Source organism: Aotus nancymaae, unplaced genomic scaffold (genome assembly GCF_030222135.1).
Source record: "Aotus nancymaae isolate 86718 unplaced genomic scaffold, 86718_ANA_hifiasm-v0.15.2.pri h1tg000008l, whole genome shotgun sequence".
Lineage (NCBI taxonomy): Eukaryota > Metazoa > Chordata > Mammalia > Primates > Aotidae > Aotus > Aotus nancymaae.
In genome coordinates this window covers 62,080,108-62,096,940 of record NW_026988419.1, presented here as the reverse complement: position 1 = coordinate 62,096,940, position 16,833 = coordinate 62,080,108, and the positions used below count along the sequence as shown (strand labels likewise).

The 16,833-nt window shown below is 42.2% G+C and overlaps 1 protein-coding gene across 1 annotated transcript in view; it reads right to left on the bottom strand.

Annotated features, from left to right (window-relative positions):
- Nucleotides 1-295: 295 nt before the first annotated feature.
- MAP3K20 (mitogen-activated protein kinase kinase kinase 20) overlaps nucleotides 296-16,833 on the bottom strand; it is a 197,771-nt gene continuing 181,233 nt past the window's right edge. The window contains exons 17-20 of the mRNA XM_064373402.1: nucleotides 10,505-10,621; nucleotides 7,578-7,652; nucleotides 4,507-4,657; nucleotides 296-1,759 (exon numbers count right to left, since the gene is read on the bottom strand). Of these exons, the coding sequence (XP_064229472.1) occupies nucleotides 1,050-1,759; nucleotides 4,507-4,657; nucleotides 7,578-7,652; nucleotides 10,505-10,621 (1,053 nt within the window). The 3' untranslated portion in view covers nucleotides 296-1,049. The remainder of the gene's footprint in view (nucleotides 1,760-4,506; nucleotides 4,658-7,577; nucleotides 7,653-10,504; nucleotides 10,622-16,833) is intronic.

Here is a 16,833-nt window from a genome sequence, read left to right as displayed (position 1 = left end):
TATTTACTGTCTCGTTCCAACAAGGATGTTGGTAATTTTAAATTTCTCTGGCTTTTAGCTTGTGATGTTATTATCTTGCTCTGTGTCTGTTTTCTTTTAGATTTTAGATTTCTGACATCCCAAGGGGACTTTATGGACTGTTGTTTTTCCCTCTTTGCTCCTTCTTTGGTGAAATTTAGAAAATAATATTCAAAAGCAGTCCCAGGGAGGTTAGGGAGAGAAAGAACCACAAATCTAGGCAATTTAAATCTTTAGTTTCTGATGAATTGTAATGAATGAGATATGCATCGTAATCAACATTAAATTCAGTAACCTTTTTTATTACTGAAAAATGACAAGCCAAATCAGTTCAACTCTGACTATGATAAAAACACAAATATCTTACTAAAATAAATACTAAATACTAACTAGCTGAGTTGAGCCAGGGGGAGTGAGGTACCTGCCTTGGGCACAGAATTTAAGGGGGCATCAAAAGAGGGGGAGAAAGAAACAAAACCCCAAACCAAAAAACTCAATAATCAAGCTAAATGATATTTTAATGCAATACTTTAAAAAGAAAACAAACGTCAAAAAAAAAAAAAAGAACAAAATATCAACATGTTAAAGACAAGATCAGTAACAGTGCCTTGCCAGGCCATACTGCAGCCTCAGCCAAAAGGAAAAATCAGTAACACCGATCCTGTCTTTACCTAAAAATGTGAATTTTTTGTTGACCTCACTTGCTTTACCCTAGTCCTGGCCCTGCTAACAAGAATATCAGTGGTTAGGGTAAAAAGATGGCATAACCCTTCCTCTAATGTTCACTCGAGGGAGAAAATATATGTAGTGATTTTCAAGTCCAGTAATGATCACTGGGCAACCAGAATCCATAATTTTGGCCCTGGTTTGGCTATAGTCTCGATTAAAAGGTACTTCCCAATCCAAAACATGGAAGTGTTGTCTTTTTGTTAATTCAGTCTGAAGGGATCATATTATCAAAAGCCATTACATTTCTTTTTTCTTTTTTTTTTTTCTTAACATGCTTAGAAAAACTCATGGAGTTCAGTTCATCAAAAGTTTCTCCATCCACGGTGGTCCCCTCTGGCTCTCTCCTTATTGGATTTGGTGGGAGAGGGCCTGTGGGGCTTTTTCCGGTATTCCACTTTTGTCCAGCTCCCCTCGCTGACTTTGCTCTCCTCTTCACTGGCTCTTGAGTCAGTCTCGGGGTACAAAGGCATCCCTGGCATCCCTGGTATGGTCTTGGGTTGGTGGAGGTCCCTGGGGCTTCTCTTGAAGTCAGGTGACTGCTGAGCCTTGAGTGCTGACTGAGAAACCCTGTAGAACTTTCCAGAATATCTTTCTCTTGAAGGAGTGGAATGCTGACTTTTTCCACTGTATCTTCCTCTAGGAGAAGAATTGAGTGATATACTACCACGACCATATTTGTTCCTGCTTCTGTCTGAGTAGCGACCCCGCTCTGAGGAGGTGTCCGTATTGCCACTGGAAAAGCCACTGTCCCTAGAGTTGAGATGTAGGGAAGAGAAGTTTTTGGTCAGTCCGTACTGAGTAGGAGAGGAGCTTCTGGACTGGTTCACAGGTGTAATCTGTTGATACTTAATGGGCACCTGGGTCCGTCTCACAGCAGCAGCATAGGAATCCTGGCCATCAAAGTGTGAGAAGTATGGTGACCCCAGAATAGGATTGCTCTGGGAACGCTGTAAGGAAGTGTTGGATGCAATCTGCCGCATCCTCAGAGTATCTAACCACTGGCAATCAGCACCTGCAGGAGAAATGGAAATGAGCATCTTTTAAGCCACACTAAAGCTGCATGCCTAATTCACATGCCTGTCTTAGGATAATTCAAGACTGTTTGCACTGCTGTAAGCTTTGCCATTCATAGAAATTCTAGGCTCTGCATAAGGACATTTTCTTTATTACAAATACTTTAAAAAATAAGGACATTTACACTTATTCGATATATGCTATGTGCTTGGCATTGTTCCATAGGCTTCACTTACACTATCTCATTTAATCCTCTCAATAATCTTCTTGGGTAAATACTAATAGTCTAATTCTATAAATGAGGAAGCTTGGGAGGTCAAATAACTTGCCCAAGATCACTCAGTCAATAACACCAAGTCCGTCTGCATCTAAATCCCATCTTCTTCCTACATAGTTGTGTTGTCACTTCTAGAAAGTGTGTTCAGGTGTCAGGGGCATGTTTAGTAAACAGAAGGTTTTTTTTTTTTTTTTTTTTTTTTTTTTTTTTGGCAACATGCCCTTTTAAAACCTCAAGGACCCTAAATGCAGATAAAAGAAATGAGGTTCCAAAGGTTGAGACAGTTAGAGACTGTTTGGAAGAAAGACCGTTCATGTGTCCAGAGGAGAAATCCTGAGGCTTGGGAATAAGACATATTTTCAGCAGAAAAAAATGAAGCTGCCTTGGCAAGTAGGAAGAAGTTAAGGTAAAAGAAAATGGTTGGCCGGGCATGGTGGCTCACGCCTGTAATCCCAGCACTTTGGGAGGCTGAGGTGGGTGGATCACGAGGTCAGGAGTTCTAGACCAGCCTGACCAACATGGTGAAACCCCGTCTCTACTAAAAATACAAAAATTAGTCAGGCGTGGTGGCATGAGCCTGTAATCCCAGCTACTCAGGAGGCTGAGGCAGGAGAATCGCTTGATTGCCCTGGCAGGTGGAGGTTGCAGGGAGCAGATACCATGCCATGGCACTCTAGCCTGGGCAACAGAGCGAAACTCTGTCTCAACAACAACAACAACAAAAAAGAAGAAAACAATTAACAAGGATCATTTAGTAAGGTATATTTCAGTGAATAAGCAAGTTCCTCACACCTGAGATCTTTTCTGTTTTCCTCCAAGCCTGAACAATGTTGTCCATGTTCTAGAGTTCCTCCATGGTCCTCCAGGCCTCAGCTTCCTCAGATACTCCACCCCCTGCTCATGCAGATGGCACGTCTGGAGGGTATCAGAGCATGCGCATGTCTCTGTCTCCCTCACTGCCTGGGCACAGGTGACCTGTACCCCTAAGGTGAGTGACTTATCCAGACAATTCCAGAGACTCCTCTCAGGCTTCAATCCATCACAATGCTTTTTTTTTTTTTCTTTTTTGATATGGAGTCTCACTCTGTCATTCAGACTGGAGGGCAGTGGCCCAATCTTGGCTCACTGCAACCTCTGCCTACCAGGTTCAAGCAATTCTCCTGCCTCAGCCTCCAGTGCCTGGGATTACAGGAGCACACTGCCACACTCAGCTAATTTTTTGCATTTTATTAGAGATGGGGTTTCACCGTGTTGCCCAGGCTGGTTGGAAACTCCCGAGCTCAGGCAATCTGCCCGCCTCGGCCTCCCAAAGTGTTGGGATTATAGGCGTTAGCCACCGCCACTGGCCTACAGTGCCTTCTTTTGTTGTTGTTATTGTGCACATGTGTGCATTTTATTGTGATAAAAAACACATTTTCCATCTTAGCCATTTTCAAGCGTATAGTTGAGTAGTATTAGTATATTCACATTGTCGTGCAACAGATCTTTGTAATTGTTTCATCTTGCAGTACTGAACCTCTAAACCCATTAATCACTATGTTCCTCTTTCCCCTTCTGCCCCACCCAGGCTTGTTAACAATCTTCTACTTCCTGTTTCTATGACTTTGATTGCTTTAGATACTTCCCATGAGCAGTATCATACAGAATCACAATGCCTTCTTTCCCTCCCCTTCTCTGGAATTTTGGCTTCCAATAGAACCCTGATTTTGCTCAGTTTCCAACCCCCTCCATGAAGCCAGGTGATCGGGAGAACTGACTGCATTCTGGCTCCAGGGGCTGACTTTAATGAGTCTTAAGTCAGATGTGCTCATGTTATGTTTAGGGACGGAAAAGTTGCTCCATTCTGGCCAAAGCAGAACTGGTGAGGGGTAGTCCATTGGGGGTTTCTAGAAAAGTTTTCCTTACTCCTAAATATAAGAACAGCTAGGGAACCTAACCTGGTATTTCCTCTGGGCATTGCCATATCTTTGTGTGATGACTGTAAACAGGAGAGGAGCTGAGGGCAAAGGCAACCTATTGAGCGTGGCAGGGTGGAAAGAAGGGAAGGTTCATTCCACTATCTTAATGTTTGAGCCGGCTTATCTTACTGCGCCTGGAACCTGCCCTACCTCTGGACTTCTTGTTATGGAAAATAATAAATTTTATCTCAGTTTAAACCAGTGGTTTAAGGACTTTAGAGTAGTTCTTAATCACTGGGAAGGCTTCTTAAAATGCAGATTGCAGGTCCTACCCCCAAACTTCTGATTCAGTAAGTCTGGGTTTGGGCCTGAGAATCTGCATTTCTAGCAAGCTCACAGGTGAAACTGATGCTGCTGGTCCTGGGGCCACATGGGAAGAATTATTGGAGAAGCTCAAAGATAGATCTCAACTGATGGAGGTGGTATCCTCTGAGCCTTCACATCATATGAAAATGTCATAATTCCGTTTCTGGAATGTAGCACACATCTAATATGGGAACACCAACTTACTTGAGTCGGACCTGCTTCCAGGGTTGCCGTCTGAATTGGCAAATAATGTCTGAATGGCTAGTTGGACTGCTTTCACTTCGTCCTGAGGTTTTGTTCTACTCCACTGAATTGAATGGACGTGTTTAGTGCTTTTTGGAGTTCTAACATCACTCTGGTGAAACAAACAAAAAGAAACGTATGACCAAATAGACAAACATATATAAGATATATCCAGGTTGTTATATCACTTCAATTTCACTTCTTAGAACACTGTCATAATGCACTAGGAAAATATTCTGAATGGTTGGCCCAAATCTGCTAATTGGATTAAAAGAAAATTTTTAACCACTTAATTTCTCAGTGGGTCATAGCACTTATTCCTTAATGGATTATAACATATATTTCTTAGTAAACTGTAGTAGCTAAAAAATAAGGTTGTCTTCTCCCAGAATTTATTGTATTTGACATATCTCAACTTACCTCTTTGTTTAATAAGAAATAAAAAAAATTACCTCTTCTATTCATAGTACTTGAAGACAGATATTTTGTTGAATAATGGAAATCTGGCCACCACGTTTGCCTAGGACTGCATTTGGATCCTCAAGGGAACTGAGCAAATATGCAGTGGGGGGTGAATTACCTGCACGGAGGAGGAACGCTCTCAGATGTGAAAGTGGGACAGAATCAAAAAGTAAGAAATGGGGGCCAGGAAAAGGAGAGGACACTAGGTCAAGACACATCACTTTCTGGTCCTGAAATGGCCCTCCTCACCAGGTGTCACCAATCAGTGTCAGTTAAAGAGTCTCCAGGATTCAATATGGTTAGGGAAATATGTTTTAAAAAACTGAAGTGAAAACTCCAGACACAAGTACCACTATGGGGTCTAAAAAAGGAGGAGGAGGGCGAGGAAAGGGCAAGAGAAGAAGAAAAAAAGAACTGGGTGTGCTGTGTCTCCAGAACTGTCTAAGGCAGGCAGAGGTAGAATCTGGTTGTTCTAATTGAGTACTAACAAGACGGCTTTTCCTGGACAGTGAGAACCAGTTAAGCAGCTTTAGAATATAGTCTAGATTCCAAGCTCCTCAAGACCAACCAGCCTCTTTTGTTTGGGTTTTGCACCTTGCAAGCAATGCTTTGACAAATAATATAACTTCTCAGATACCTCATCCCTCACAACCTGTGCACCCCAGCAGATGAGGATAAATAATTACTGTAAAACTTTTTGGCTTCCAGCCTGGATAAGTGGACTTCTTTTCTTTTTTTGTTTTTCTTTTCTTTTTTTTTTTTTTTTTAAGACGGAGTCTCTCCCTGACACCCATGCTGGAATGCCATGGTGCGATCTCGGCTCACTGCACCCTCTGCCTCCTGGGTTCAAGTGATTCTCCTGCCTCAGCAGGAGAATCCCAAGTAGTTGGGATTACAGGCATACGCCACCATGCCTGGCTAATTTTCATATTAGTAGAGATGGGGTTTTACCATGTTGGCCAGGCTGGTCTCAAACTCCTGACCTCAGGTGATCCACCTGCCTCAACCTCCCAAAATGCTGGGATTACAGGCATGAGCCATCATGCTTGGCTGTTTGTTTGTTTGTTTTTTGAGATGGAGTTTCACTCTGTCACCCAGGCTGGAGTGCAGTGGGGCCAACTCGGCTCACTGTAATTTCTGCCCTCAGGTTCAAGCGATTCTCAAGCCTCAGCCTCCTGAGTAGCTGGGATTACAGGTTTGTGCCACCACACCTAGCTAATTTTTGTATTTTTAGTAGAGACGGGGTTTTGCTATGTTGACCAGGCTAGTGTCGAACTCCAGCAATTCTGTCACTGAGTACCTCACACCTCAGGACTTCCTTTCATCGCTCTGAGCCTACAAAATGAGGACAATAATATCTTTCAGTATTTTTATTTTTATTTTTTTTGGAGATAGGGGTCTCACGCTGCCGCCGAGGCTAGAGTGCAGTGGTATGACTGGCTCACTGCAAGCGTCAACCTCCTGGGCTCAAGAGATTTTCCCATCTCAACTTCCTGAGTACCTGGGACCACAGACATGTACCACCACACCCTGCTAATTTTTGTATTTTTTGTAGAGATAGGGTTTTGTAATGTTGCTCAGGCTGGTCTCAAACTCTTGGGCTCAAGTGATCTGCCCAACTCAGCCTCCCAAAGTGCTAGGATTACAAGCTCATGCCTGTAATCACACACATGGTGCCTGGCCGATATTTTTCAATATTTATTTACATGAAATTAGTGTGATTGAACTGATATAAGCACCTCTAACAGTGCCTAGTTCATGGTAAATCCTTAATAAGTGTTTCTTGAATGAATGAATTGGATGAGTGAATGAAATGCATGTCCCTGTGGTGGTAAGTGTACACTAATATCTCCATGTGTGCCAAGACTGTACTATAACTGTTGCCCTCCACCCACTCGCACCGGATTTTTATACCTTGTAAGGTGTATGTTCTACCAGCCACAAAGATCTTGTTGATTTAAAAAAAAAAAAAATTAGGCCAGGCACGGTGGCTCATGCCTGTAATACCAGCACTTTGGGAGGGCGAGGTGGGCGGATCATGAGGTCAAGAGATCGAGACCATCCTGGCCAACATGATGAAACCACGTCTCTACTAAAAAATACAAAAATTAGCTGGGTGTGGTGGCACGTGCCTGTAGTCCCAGCTACTTGGGAGGCTGAGGCAGAATTGCTTGAACCCGGAAGGTGGAGGTTGCAGTGAGCCAAGATTGTGCCACTGCACTCCAGCCTGGCACCTGGTGACAAAGCAAGACTCTGTCTCAAAAAAAAAAAAAAAAAAGTATTAAGCATTAGTATCCCCAGTACCAAACATCTTACATGGTATATAGAAGGTGTTCAGTCCATAACGAATGAATGAATGAAGCACTACCTCAGTCTCTATCTGGGTGAGTATATCCTGTTCTCTTTTCTTCCCAACATGTTGTTAGAGAAATTCCATTGATCTTCCCATGTTCATGTTGCTTAGTTTCCCTCCAAATAAATTCCAATAAGTTATATGCTCTGAGGTAACAGATAAATTTCTATTCATTAACTGATGGTGAGGCCACCGGCCTTTTGCCCCGAAAGCTTACCTCATATGTGACAGTGCACTCCACAGTCTGATTTTTTGCTATTCCTACAATCCACTTTTCCATTACAAATGGTGGCTGAAAAACAGAAGTTTGGATGGTGTAGTACCATAACACAGTCTGCCCTACTACAGTATGTTTCTCTGAAGCCAGGGTGCCACATACGATTAGAACATAGGGGTGTAATATCAGATTATCATGAAAGCCTTGTTGGTTCCCATGTGGTCACTCACAACATGCTAATGGTTGGGGTTTTGCTTTTCATAAGACATCCTTTCGTATATCTGCAAACAGCTAGTCATGGTCTCCCACAACCTTCTTTTCTGATATAACACTTGCTATCACTCAATCCTATCATTAGGTCATTAATTCATGCTAAAGTTTCAAGCATCAGTTGGAAAGCTTTCCCACAATTAAGAGAAATTCATAGCAATATGAGAAGACCCTGAAGTGCTTTCCTTGAGCGAAGTCGTGGCTGGCTTAGTGGCTTCAACAATGGCTCTGCTTTCCATGACCTCAGACTATCCAGCAAAGTTGCACATACACATGAAGAAACTGTGGTGATGTTTTTCCACTGTATTAAAACAAAGGATTAGTGAAGAAGCCTATACCTTTGATCCTATTTTAATTATAATGAAAACAGCCTCAGAAATAACCTGCATTCTCCTCCCATCCCCCTTTCACTTTAGATTTAAGGCTGCAAAGGAATGACTGGCTGTGAGCTGGGTTCAAAGAAAATGTGATAGAGATTTAGCTGGGCTAGGTTTTCTTTGAGACTGAGTCTCACTCTGTTGCCTAGGTTGGCTCACTGCAACCTCTTCCTCTCGGATTCAAGTGATTGTCAAGTCTCAGCTTCCCAATTAGCTGGGATTACAGGAACATGCCACCACAGCTGGCCAATTTTTTGTATTTTTAGTAGAGATGGGGTGTGTTGGTCAGGCTGGTCTCCAACTCCTGGCCTCAAGTGATCTGCTCATCTCAGCTTCCCAAAGTTCAGGGATTACAAGCGTGAGCCACTGTACCCAGCCTGGGCTAGTTTTGTTGCTGCTGCTGCTGCTGTTGGTTTTAAATTAGGATTGTTATTGTTTCTGTTGATGTTTAAAAATTCTATAAATTTTGATTGATCTGTCCCAGTTCTAGTTTTCCTATATCCTGTTAAAGTTGGTGTGTGATTTGGCATGTATGGCATCATAGCAGAAACACTTATATTCATTTTAGCAACTTCATGTTATGGGTGGGGAAGAAAGAGAAAATACCTTTCCAGTCTTCAAGACAACATACTATGTCCCCCCAAATTAGAAAAGGGTAAAACCAAATCATAACCCTTACAGATTAATAATGCCATGGAAATAACTCCTAGACGTGCAGTGGAATCCAACCATGAATATCAAATAAATCTGCTTGATGAATCCACTTGTAAATTAAAAGGACTTGGTTGTTCAGCACTCTGATGCTTATGAAGAGAACACATTTACAATGTGCTCTCTCTAATGCATGCCTTAGAAGAACCATTTGAGTTCCCTACTTGTGTTTGTACCCAGGTTTTTTGCTACAAGCTCCACTTTCTTCCCTGGAACCAAATGCCTGGTTAATAATGTATTACAGTTAATGGAGTATGTGAGGTTAGGGTGACTGTCCTGTTGACTTCATGGTTATTCGCCTGAAGTTGTTGACCTTCTACAATTGAAGTCTCATTTGTATTTTTTCAGTATGATTGGGACAGAGTTGAATTTTTTTCCATTTTGAGGAGCAAGCTAAGCATTTCCACAAGACTTTCTTCAGTGTTTTCATCAACATGCTTCCACCACTGACCCTAGAGTAGTAACATGCTCTCTGGCCACTCCAGGATTTCATAGGTGTGAACTTAAGGAAGCCATTAAGACTTTAACGTGGCTGGGCGTGGTGGCTCACACCTGTAATCCCAGCACTTTGGGAGGCCAAGGTGGGCAGATCACGAGGTCAAGAGATCAAGAACACCCTGGCCAAATGGTGAAACCCAGTCTCTACTAAAAAATACAAAAATTAGCTGGGCGTGGTTGTGTGCACATGTAGTCCCAGCTACTTGGGAGGCTGAGGCAGGAGAATTGCTTGAACCTAGGAGGCAGAGATTGCAGTGAGCCGAGATTGTACCACTGCACTCCAGCCTGGCCCCTGGTGACAGAGCAAGATTCTGTCTCAAAAAAAAAAAAAAAAGACTTCAATGTGTGCCTCATAATTAACCTCATCTCAGTCCTTCAGGAAATTGACCTCAACCAAGAAAGTCTTCCTCCGTATAAGTTTTCCAAAGTTTAAAAGTACTCAAAATTTGGCCGGGCGCGGTGGCTCAAGCCTGTAATCCCAGCACTTTGGGAGGCCGAGGCGGGTGGATCACGAGGTCAAGAGATCGAGACCATCCTGGTCAACATGGTAAAACCCCGTCTCTACTAATACAAAAAATTACAGGCGCATGCCTGTAATCCCAGCTACTCAGGAGGCTGAGGCAGGAGAATTGCCTGAACCCAGGAGGCGGAGGTTGCGGTGAGCCGAGATCGCGCCATTGCACTCCAGCCTGGGTATCAAGAGCGAAACTCCGTCTCAAAAAAAAAAAAAAAAAAAAAGTACTCAAAATTTGAAGTAAATATTTTCATCGTTGACATTTTCCTTCCTTTAATAAATGAGAGTAAGCATAAAGAAATGTAGAAGAAAAAAATTTAAAAAATTAAACGATACCTTTTTGCAGTGCTTTTTAGTTCACACAGCATAAGTGGAATTTTAACAAAAACCCATTATGATCTCAATCTGCTAAATAAAACGTGCCTTTCAACAGCCAGCTCGAGGCTGAGCTGATGTGAGCATGGACAAGTATAAAAGCACACTGCTGGGGTATTTTAATGTCTTTGTTTGATATCTGTGAATTCAAAAGAGCTTTTAAGCCGTAAATAGAACCCTACCTTTGTCATCTTTAAAATCTCGGCATCAGGTAGGTTAGTGTTGAATGTCACATCTTTTATGTAGGTTACTGCAATTTCATCCCCATCCATCTCCATATACATTTTCCACTTACAATCCTGGAATTAAAAACAAAATTATAGAATCTGAGAAAGTGAAACATTTTTTTAGTCTCAATGTTTCATAACACATAAAATATTCTAAATGAAGTATTATTGGAGTGGCTTTTTTCCTTTTTCAATAAAAGGACATGAAATTAGATTCCTATATATGTCGAAATAAGCTCCAGTTAGTGCAGCCTTGAGACATAATTTATCAGTTTTAAGTGTTCTATTATAGGAGTTACAAAATCAAAATCCTGAAGGGACCAGGCAGATAATAAAAATGAGTAAAGCCAGGCAGTTTCCTTATAAAGCTTTGAGGCAACCTTTTAAAACAGACCCATTTAATTTACATATTAAACATTGTAGGAACATTTTCTCATTGCTATGAAGACATGTGGGGTTTCTACCTTTCTTGAACTCTAAGACCTTCTTGATCCACCTTTAATTTTCCTAGATTGATAATGATGTTGGTTCAAGAAACTCTTTCCTCTTAACAAGAAGGAAAACAACAGTGCAAATGTGATGACACCTGATAATGGACAACTAGGGAGTTATGTGGTGGGTGAGGGACTGCGGGAAGCTGAAGAACAGTTGCCCTAAAAGCACGCCTACTTCTCGGCTTCTGTTGATTGTTCCCATGTGTAAATATGAGCCCAGTTTTGCTAGGTCCTTTGATATTTCATGAAAAGCTGAGAATTTTGATCCTTATGTAAAACCTCTTGATTTTTAAATGATGGTATGTTAATTAAATTTTTAATAAAATCACCATATAATGAAAAAGTGCCTTACATCATTAGTTACCAGGAAACTGCAAATTGAAACCACAATGAGGTACCACTATACACCCATCAGAACGGCTGAGACTGATAACATCAAATGTTGGCTAGGATTTAGAGTTACTGGAACTCCCATATTAATATTAATACATTGTTGGTGGGAATATAAATGGTACAATTTCTTCAGAAAACATTTTGGCAATTTATTACAAAACCAAATATATGCCTATTCTATGACCCAGAAAATCTACTCCTAGGTATTTACCCACGAGAAATGAAAAAGACTTGTCTAAGTATGTTCTTAGCAGCTTTATCGTATTAACTAGAAAGCTTGAAACAAGCCAAGTGTCTATCAAAATGAGAATGGATAAACCGTGACATACTGATAGAATGGAATACTACTTAGCAATACAAAGGAAGATGTTACTGATGCATGCAACAACTTGGATAAATCTCAAAAACATAGTGAGTGAAAGAAGTATACAGAAGAAAAGCAACCTAATGATTCCATTTATATGATATTCTAGAACAGACAAAACTAATTCATGGTAGAAAAATTCAGAAGGGTGCTTGCTTCTGCAGATGGGGACTTACAAGGTATATGAGGGAACTTTCTGGGGGTAGCAGTAATCTATTGATAGAGGTTTGGGTTACACAGGTGCATGCATTGGTCAAAATTCAGTGAATATACATTTAAAATGTGTGCATTTCTCTTTTTAATTAATTATATTGTGATTATCAAAATAATTTTTTTGAGACAGGGTCTTGCTTGCTCTGTCACCCAGACTGGAGTATGGTAGCGTGATCCCAGCTTACTGCAGTCTTGACCTCTCAAGCTCAAGCAATTCTCCCACCTCAGTCTCCTAAGTAGCTGGGACCACAGGCATGTTCCATCATGCTCAGCTAATATTTTCTTATTTTAAATTTTTTGTAGAGATGGGTTTCACTGTGTTGTTGCTCTAGCTGGCCTCAGATTCCTGGGCTCAAGTGATCCTCCCACTTCAGCCTCCCAAAGTGCTGGGATTACAGGTGTGAGCCACTGCACCTGAACTGCATTTTTTATTCTAGCATACTAAAATAGGAGGAAGCATACTGATGTCTGCAAATTAATTTGAAATGTATCAAAAAAGATTGGTGGATGGCTAGAAGGACAGGTAAATGGGTAAGCTAAGTATATGTGATGTCAAGTGGAGAAAAATGTTAATGGTTGAATGGGGGGTATGAGGGTTCACTGTAACATTCTTTCAACTTTGCTGTATAAATAGTTTAATAATAAAAATGTTTAGGGATAAACAAAGGAAAATAAACTCACGTCTTTGTTCCAAATTTAACCCCTGGACCATAAATTCACATTCTCTCTGTTTATCTGTCTATCTACTTTTTAAAATTTCTTTTTTAGAGATAGTATCTCAGTATATTGCCCAAGATGGCCTTGAACTCTTGGCCTCAAGCAACCCTCCCACCTCAGCCTCCCAAGTAACTGGGATAGAGGCATGAGCTGTTGCTCCTGGCTCTGTGTTTTTTTTGAAGAATGAAGAATCCTGAGGATAAAGGCTAATGTACCAAACACCTTACATGCTGAAACTAGAAAATGCCCTCATAAATAAGGGTGGACCTGGAATGTTTCCTAGAGCAAGCTCAGACATAATTCTTATGGGAAGGCATCAACAAAGAGGCTGTTGAAAGTCTGCTGGCTTCAACAGGAAGCTGGGGGTGCCTGATGTTTTAGGAAAGCCTCTAGATGAATTGCAAACCTAGCAGGGCCCATGTGTGACCCTCTTTGCCCAGCCACAGTCACAAGATGGAGAGCCAATTAATGAAGGAAAAGCTCTATTCAATAAAATGAAAACCTGGCTCTTGGTTAACATAAGTCAAATGAGTTTCTCAGAATTGGCAAATCTCTCAGTATTTCTTTGTTTTGGAGCCACTGCTACCCAGGCAACGTGGGTCCTGAGATAACTGGGCAGGATAATGACTGTTTGGTGTCATGATTGCGCTTCTCTGAAATAGCAAAAGCCTCCTCAAGGCAGCAGCTGCAATAAAAAGCCTTAGAAGAGAGGAGTTTACTTAGTTCTGTGTCTTTTGCCTGTCAAATTTGGGAATTAAGTTAGTCGAAAGACCTTGAACTTCGTGAAAATGCCTGAACTCCCCCTGCTTCGCTCTCATCTCCTAACCAGAGAGCTCCCCCATGACTTCAAGCTACAAGTCAGACCTTTCTCTGTGCATTGTCAGAGCAGCTCTGTGTCAAGAAGGGGCCGACAGGAGGGAAACTCACATTTGTGGAGCGCTTACTATGCTCTAGGCATGTTGCTGGGCACTTACATAATGCTATTTTATCGGATATCCGTGATAACCCTGAAAGTCAGGACTATGTTCCCTTTAGGTGAATGAGAAAGATGAGGCTCACACAGATTAAAGACCTCTCCTAGGGTTTCCTGGCCAATACATGGTTGACATCAACACAAGGCTGCATGACCCCAAAGCTGGAGGAGATACTAACGGGGACAGACAAGCAGGAGAGGTGGCAGGTGAACCTGCTGCATGGTTCTGTCGAGCTTCATAAATGGGTCCAGCCACAGACAACAAGCAGGAGGAAGAAGGACCAGAGGAGGTTTCGCTGATATAACCAAAAAAGCTAGTGGCCATCATCCTCCCTGCAGTGACTGCTTCCCTGCTCCCCAAGGTCCAACGTGGAGAAACACTGATCCAAATAACAGGGTTAGAGACCTTTTATTTTTAAATTCTCTTTTTTCCCTTCTACTAAAGAAAGGCCTTTTACCATGAAAGAAGGCAGCTACAAAAGGAGTAAAACTATAATCAGGCCGGGCGTGGTGGCTCACGCCTGTAATCCCAGCACTTTGGGAGGCTGAGGTGGGCAGATCACTAGTCAAGAGATTGCGACCATCCTGGCCAACATGGTTGAAACCCTATGTCTACTAAAAATACAAAAATTAGCTGGGCGTGGTGGTGCGCGCTGGTAGTCTCAGCTACTCAGGAGGCGGAGACAGGAGAATCACTTGAACCTGGGAGGCGGAGGTTGCAGTGAGCCAAGATTGCACCACTGCACTCCAGCCTGGGCAACAGAGAGAGACTCCATCTCAAACAAACAAAACGCTATAATCAAGGAAGTTATAAGACAAGGAGGGGCATCATTCATTTCACTAAAAAATAGGTTCAGCTTGTTAAAAGCTGGGTGAGAGAGAGAATATTCTCCAACATGCAGTGCACATGTAAGTCATTAAGTTAATTTGACAATGACCTGACGCAACTCCAGGTGTCTTCAGGGCATCAGTGATGTCACTGTTGCCTAGTTAACAAAAGTAATCCACAAGTAAAATAATTGAATTCCTTATACTCTGCTTGGTTTCAAATTAAGGTATCCTTAACATTTATGCCATCTTGTAAGTCACAAATTGCCAGTGAGGATTGTCCACAACTCTGGGATTCAAACAGTTGTTGAACTGCACAGGGCACACTGCAGACAATGAGATGGCAGGTAACCAGTTCTTAACCGAGCGACCACTGAAAAGGCTATCATTACAAATAAAATGAGTTAAGTCATCAATAATGTCACTAAAAATAACAATTCCACAACTTTATGAGCCAAATACAGGGTTTTACTTACACATTTACAACCTTTTCAGTACCTTGGCTGTGATAGGGACCAGGTAATGGCACAGTGAACTCTGATTTTTAAACCATTCACTTTAACCCCCCCAAATTTTTTTTTTTCTTGAGACATGTTCTTACTCTATCACCGAGGCTGGAGTGCAGTGGTGCAGGCTCAGCTCACTGCAGCATCAATCTCCTGGGCTCAAGTGATCTTCCTACATCAGCCTCCCAAGTAGCTGGGACCACAGATGTGTGTCACCATGCCTGGTAATTTTGCTTTTTTTTTTTTTTTTTTTTTTTTTGAGACAGGGTCTTGCTCTGTTACCCAGACTAGAGTGCACTGCAATCTCCACCTCCCAGGTTTGAGAGATCTTCCCACCTCAGCCTCCCCAGTAGCTGGGACTACAGGCATGTGCCACCACACCAGCTAATTTTTGTATTTTTAATAGAGACAGGGTCTCACCATGTTAATCATGCTGCTCTCAAACTCCTGACCTCAGGTGATCTGCCTGCCTCAGCCTCCTAAAGTGCTGGGATCACAGGTGTGAGCCACCATACCTGGCCTAATTTTGCTTTTATTCTTTGTAGAGATGAAGTCTTACTGTGTTGTCCAGGCTGGTCTCAAACTCCTGGGCTCAAGTCGTTCTCCTGCCTCAGCTTTGCAAATTGCTGGGATTATATAGCTGTGAGCAACTGCCCAGGGTAAACTATTGATTTTGGCTTGAGGTGAGTGATAGAAATGTGGGTACTGATTTTTGAATTAGAAACATTCAAGAGTCAGGCCAGGTGCAGTGGCTCACGCCTGTAATCCCAGCACTTTGGGAGGCCGAGGCAGGTAGATCACGAGGTCAAGAGATCAAGACCATCCTGGCCAACGTGGTGAAATCCCGTCTCTACTAAAATACAAAAATTAGCTGGGCATGGTGGTGCACGCCTGTAGTCCCAGCTACTCGGGAGGCTGAGGCAGGAGAATTGCTTGAACCCAGGAGGTGGAGGTTGCAGTGAGCCAAAATTGTGCCACTGCATTCCAGCCTGGCACCGGGTGACAGAGCAAGACTGTTTCAAAAAAAAAAAAAAAAAAATTCAAGAGTCACTTCGAATGTCTGTGAACAACTCTCAAAAGCAAACAGCTCTCTATTCTGAGGTCCTATGGAAACTGCAAAGTGCTCCTTTTCCAAAACCATCTCATCCTGGTAGTCTGAAATGCTCCTGTTATTCACTCCTCTTATTAAGGTGTTGATGATTCCTATTAAAATGGAAACAGTATGGAAAAAATGATACATTAAGCCATTACTAGTGGAACATTACTAGTGGGGCAAGGTAGGGCAAGATCACAGGTTTAAAGTTTCACTACCCAGGTCTGAATCCCAGTGTTGCCCCCTTTCCCCCTAACCACAGCCAACTTATGTAACGTTTCTGAACCTCAGCGTTCTTTACTCAGAAGTGGATTGTTGTGTCCTATGGAGATTAAACGAGATAATGTAAATGCAGTGCCCAGTATTGTGCCAGAACCAAATTAGGAGCTCAAAAAGGAAAAATTATCATTATTACCAGTATGGTCACCAACACAGCTCCAATTAGTTTACTAGGTTAGCTGGTTTGTCACTAGCAGCCATAAAAGGGAATGGGACAGAGAACAAGGTAGCTTTGATGGATGGGAAGGTATAAAGGGTGGGCTAGAAGAGGGACCCTGCTAGAATGAGCAGGCTAGGTCAGTGCATCTCACTTGGGCAGGATCTGGGCATAGCATCCAGGGAGCTGTGAATCACTCAGGTACCAGGGAGTGATCAGAGATGAAAAAGAGAAGATGCAGCCAAGCGGCAACATAACAATGGCCAG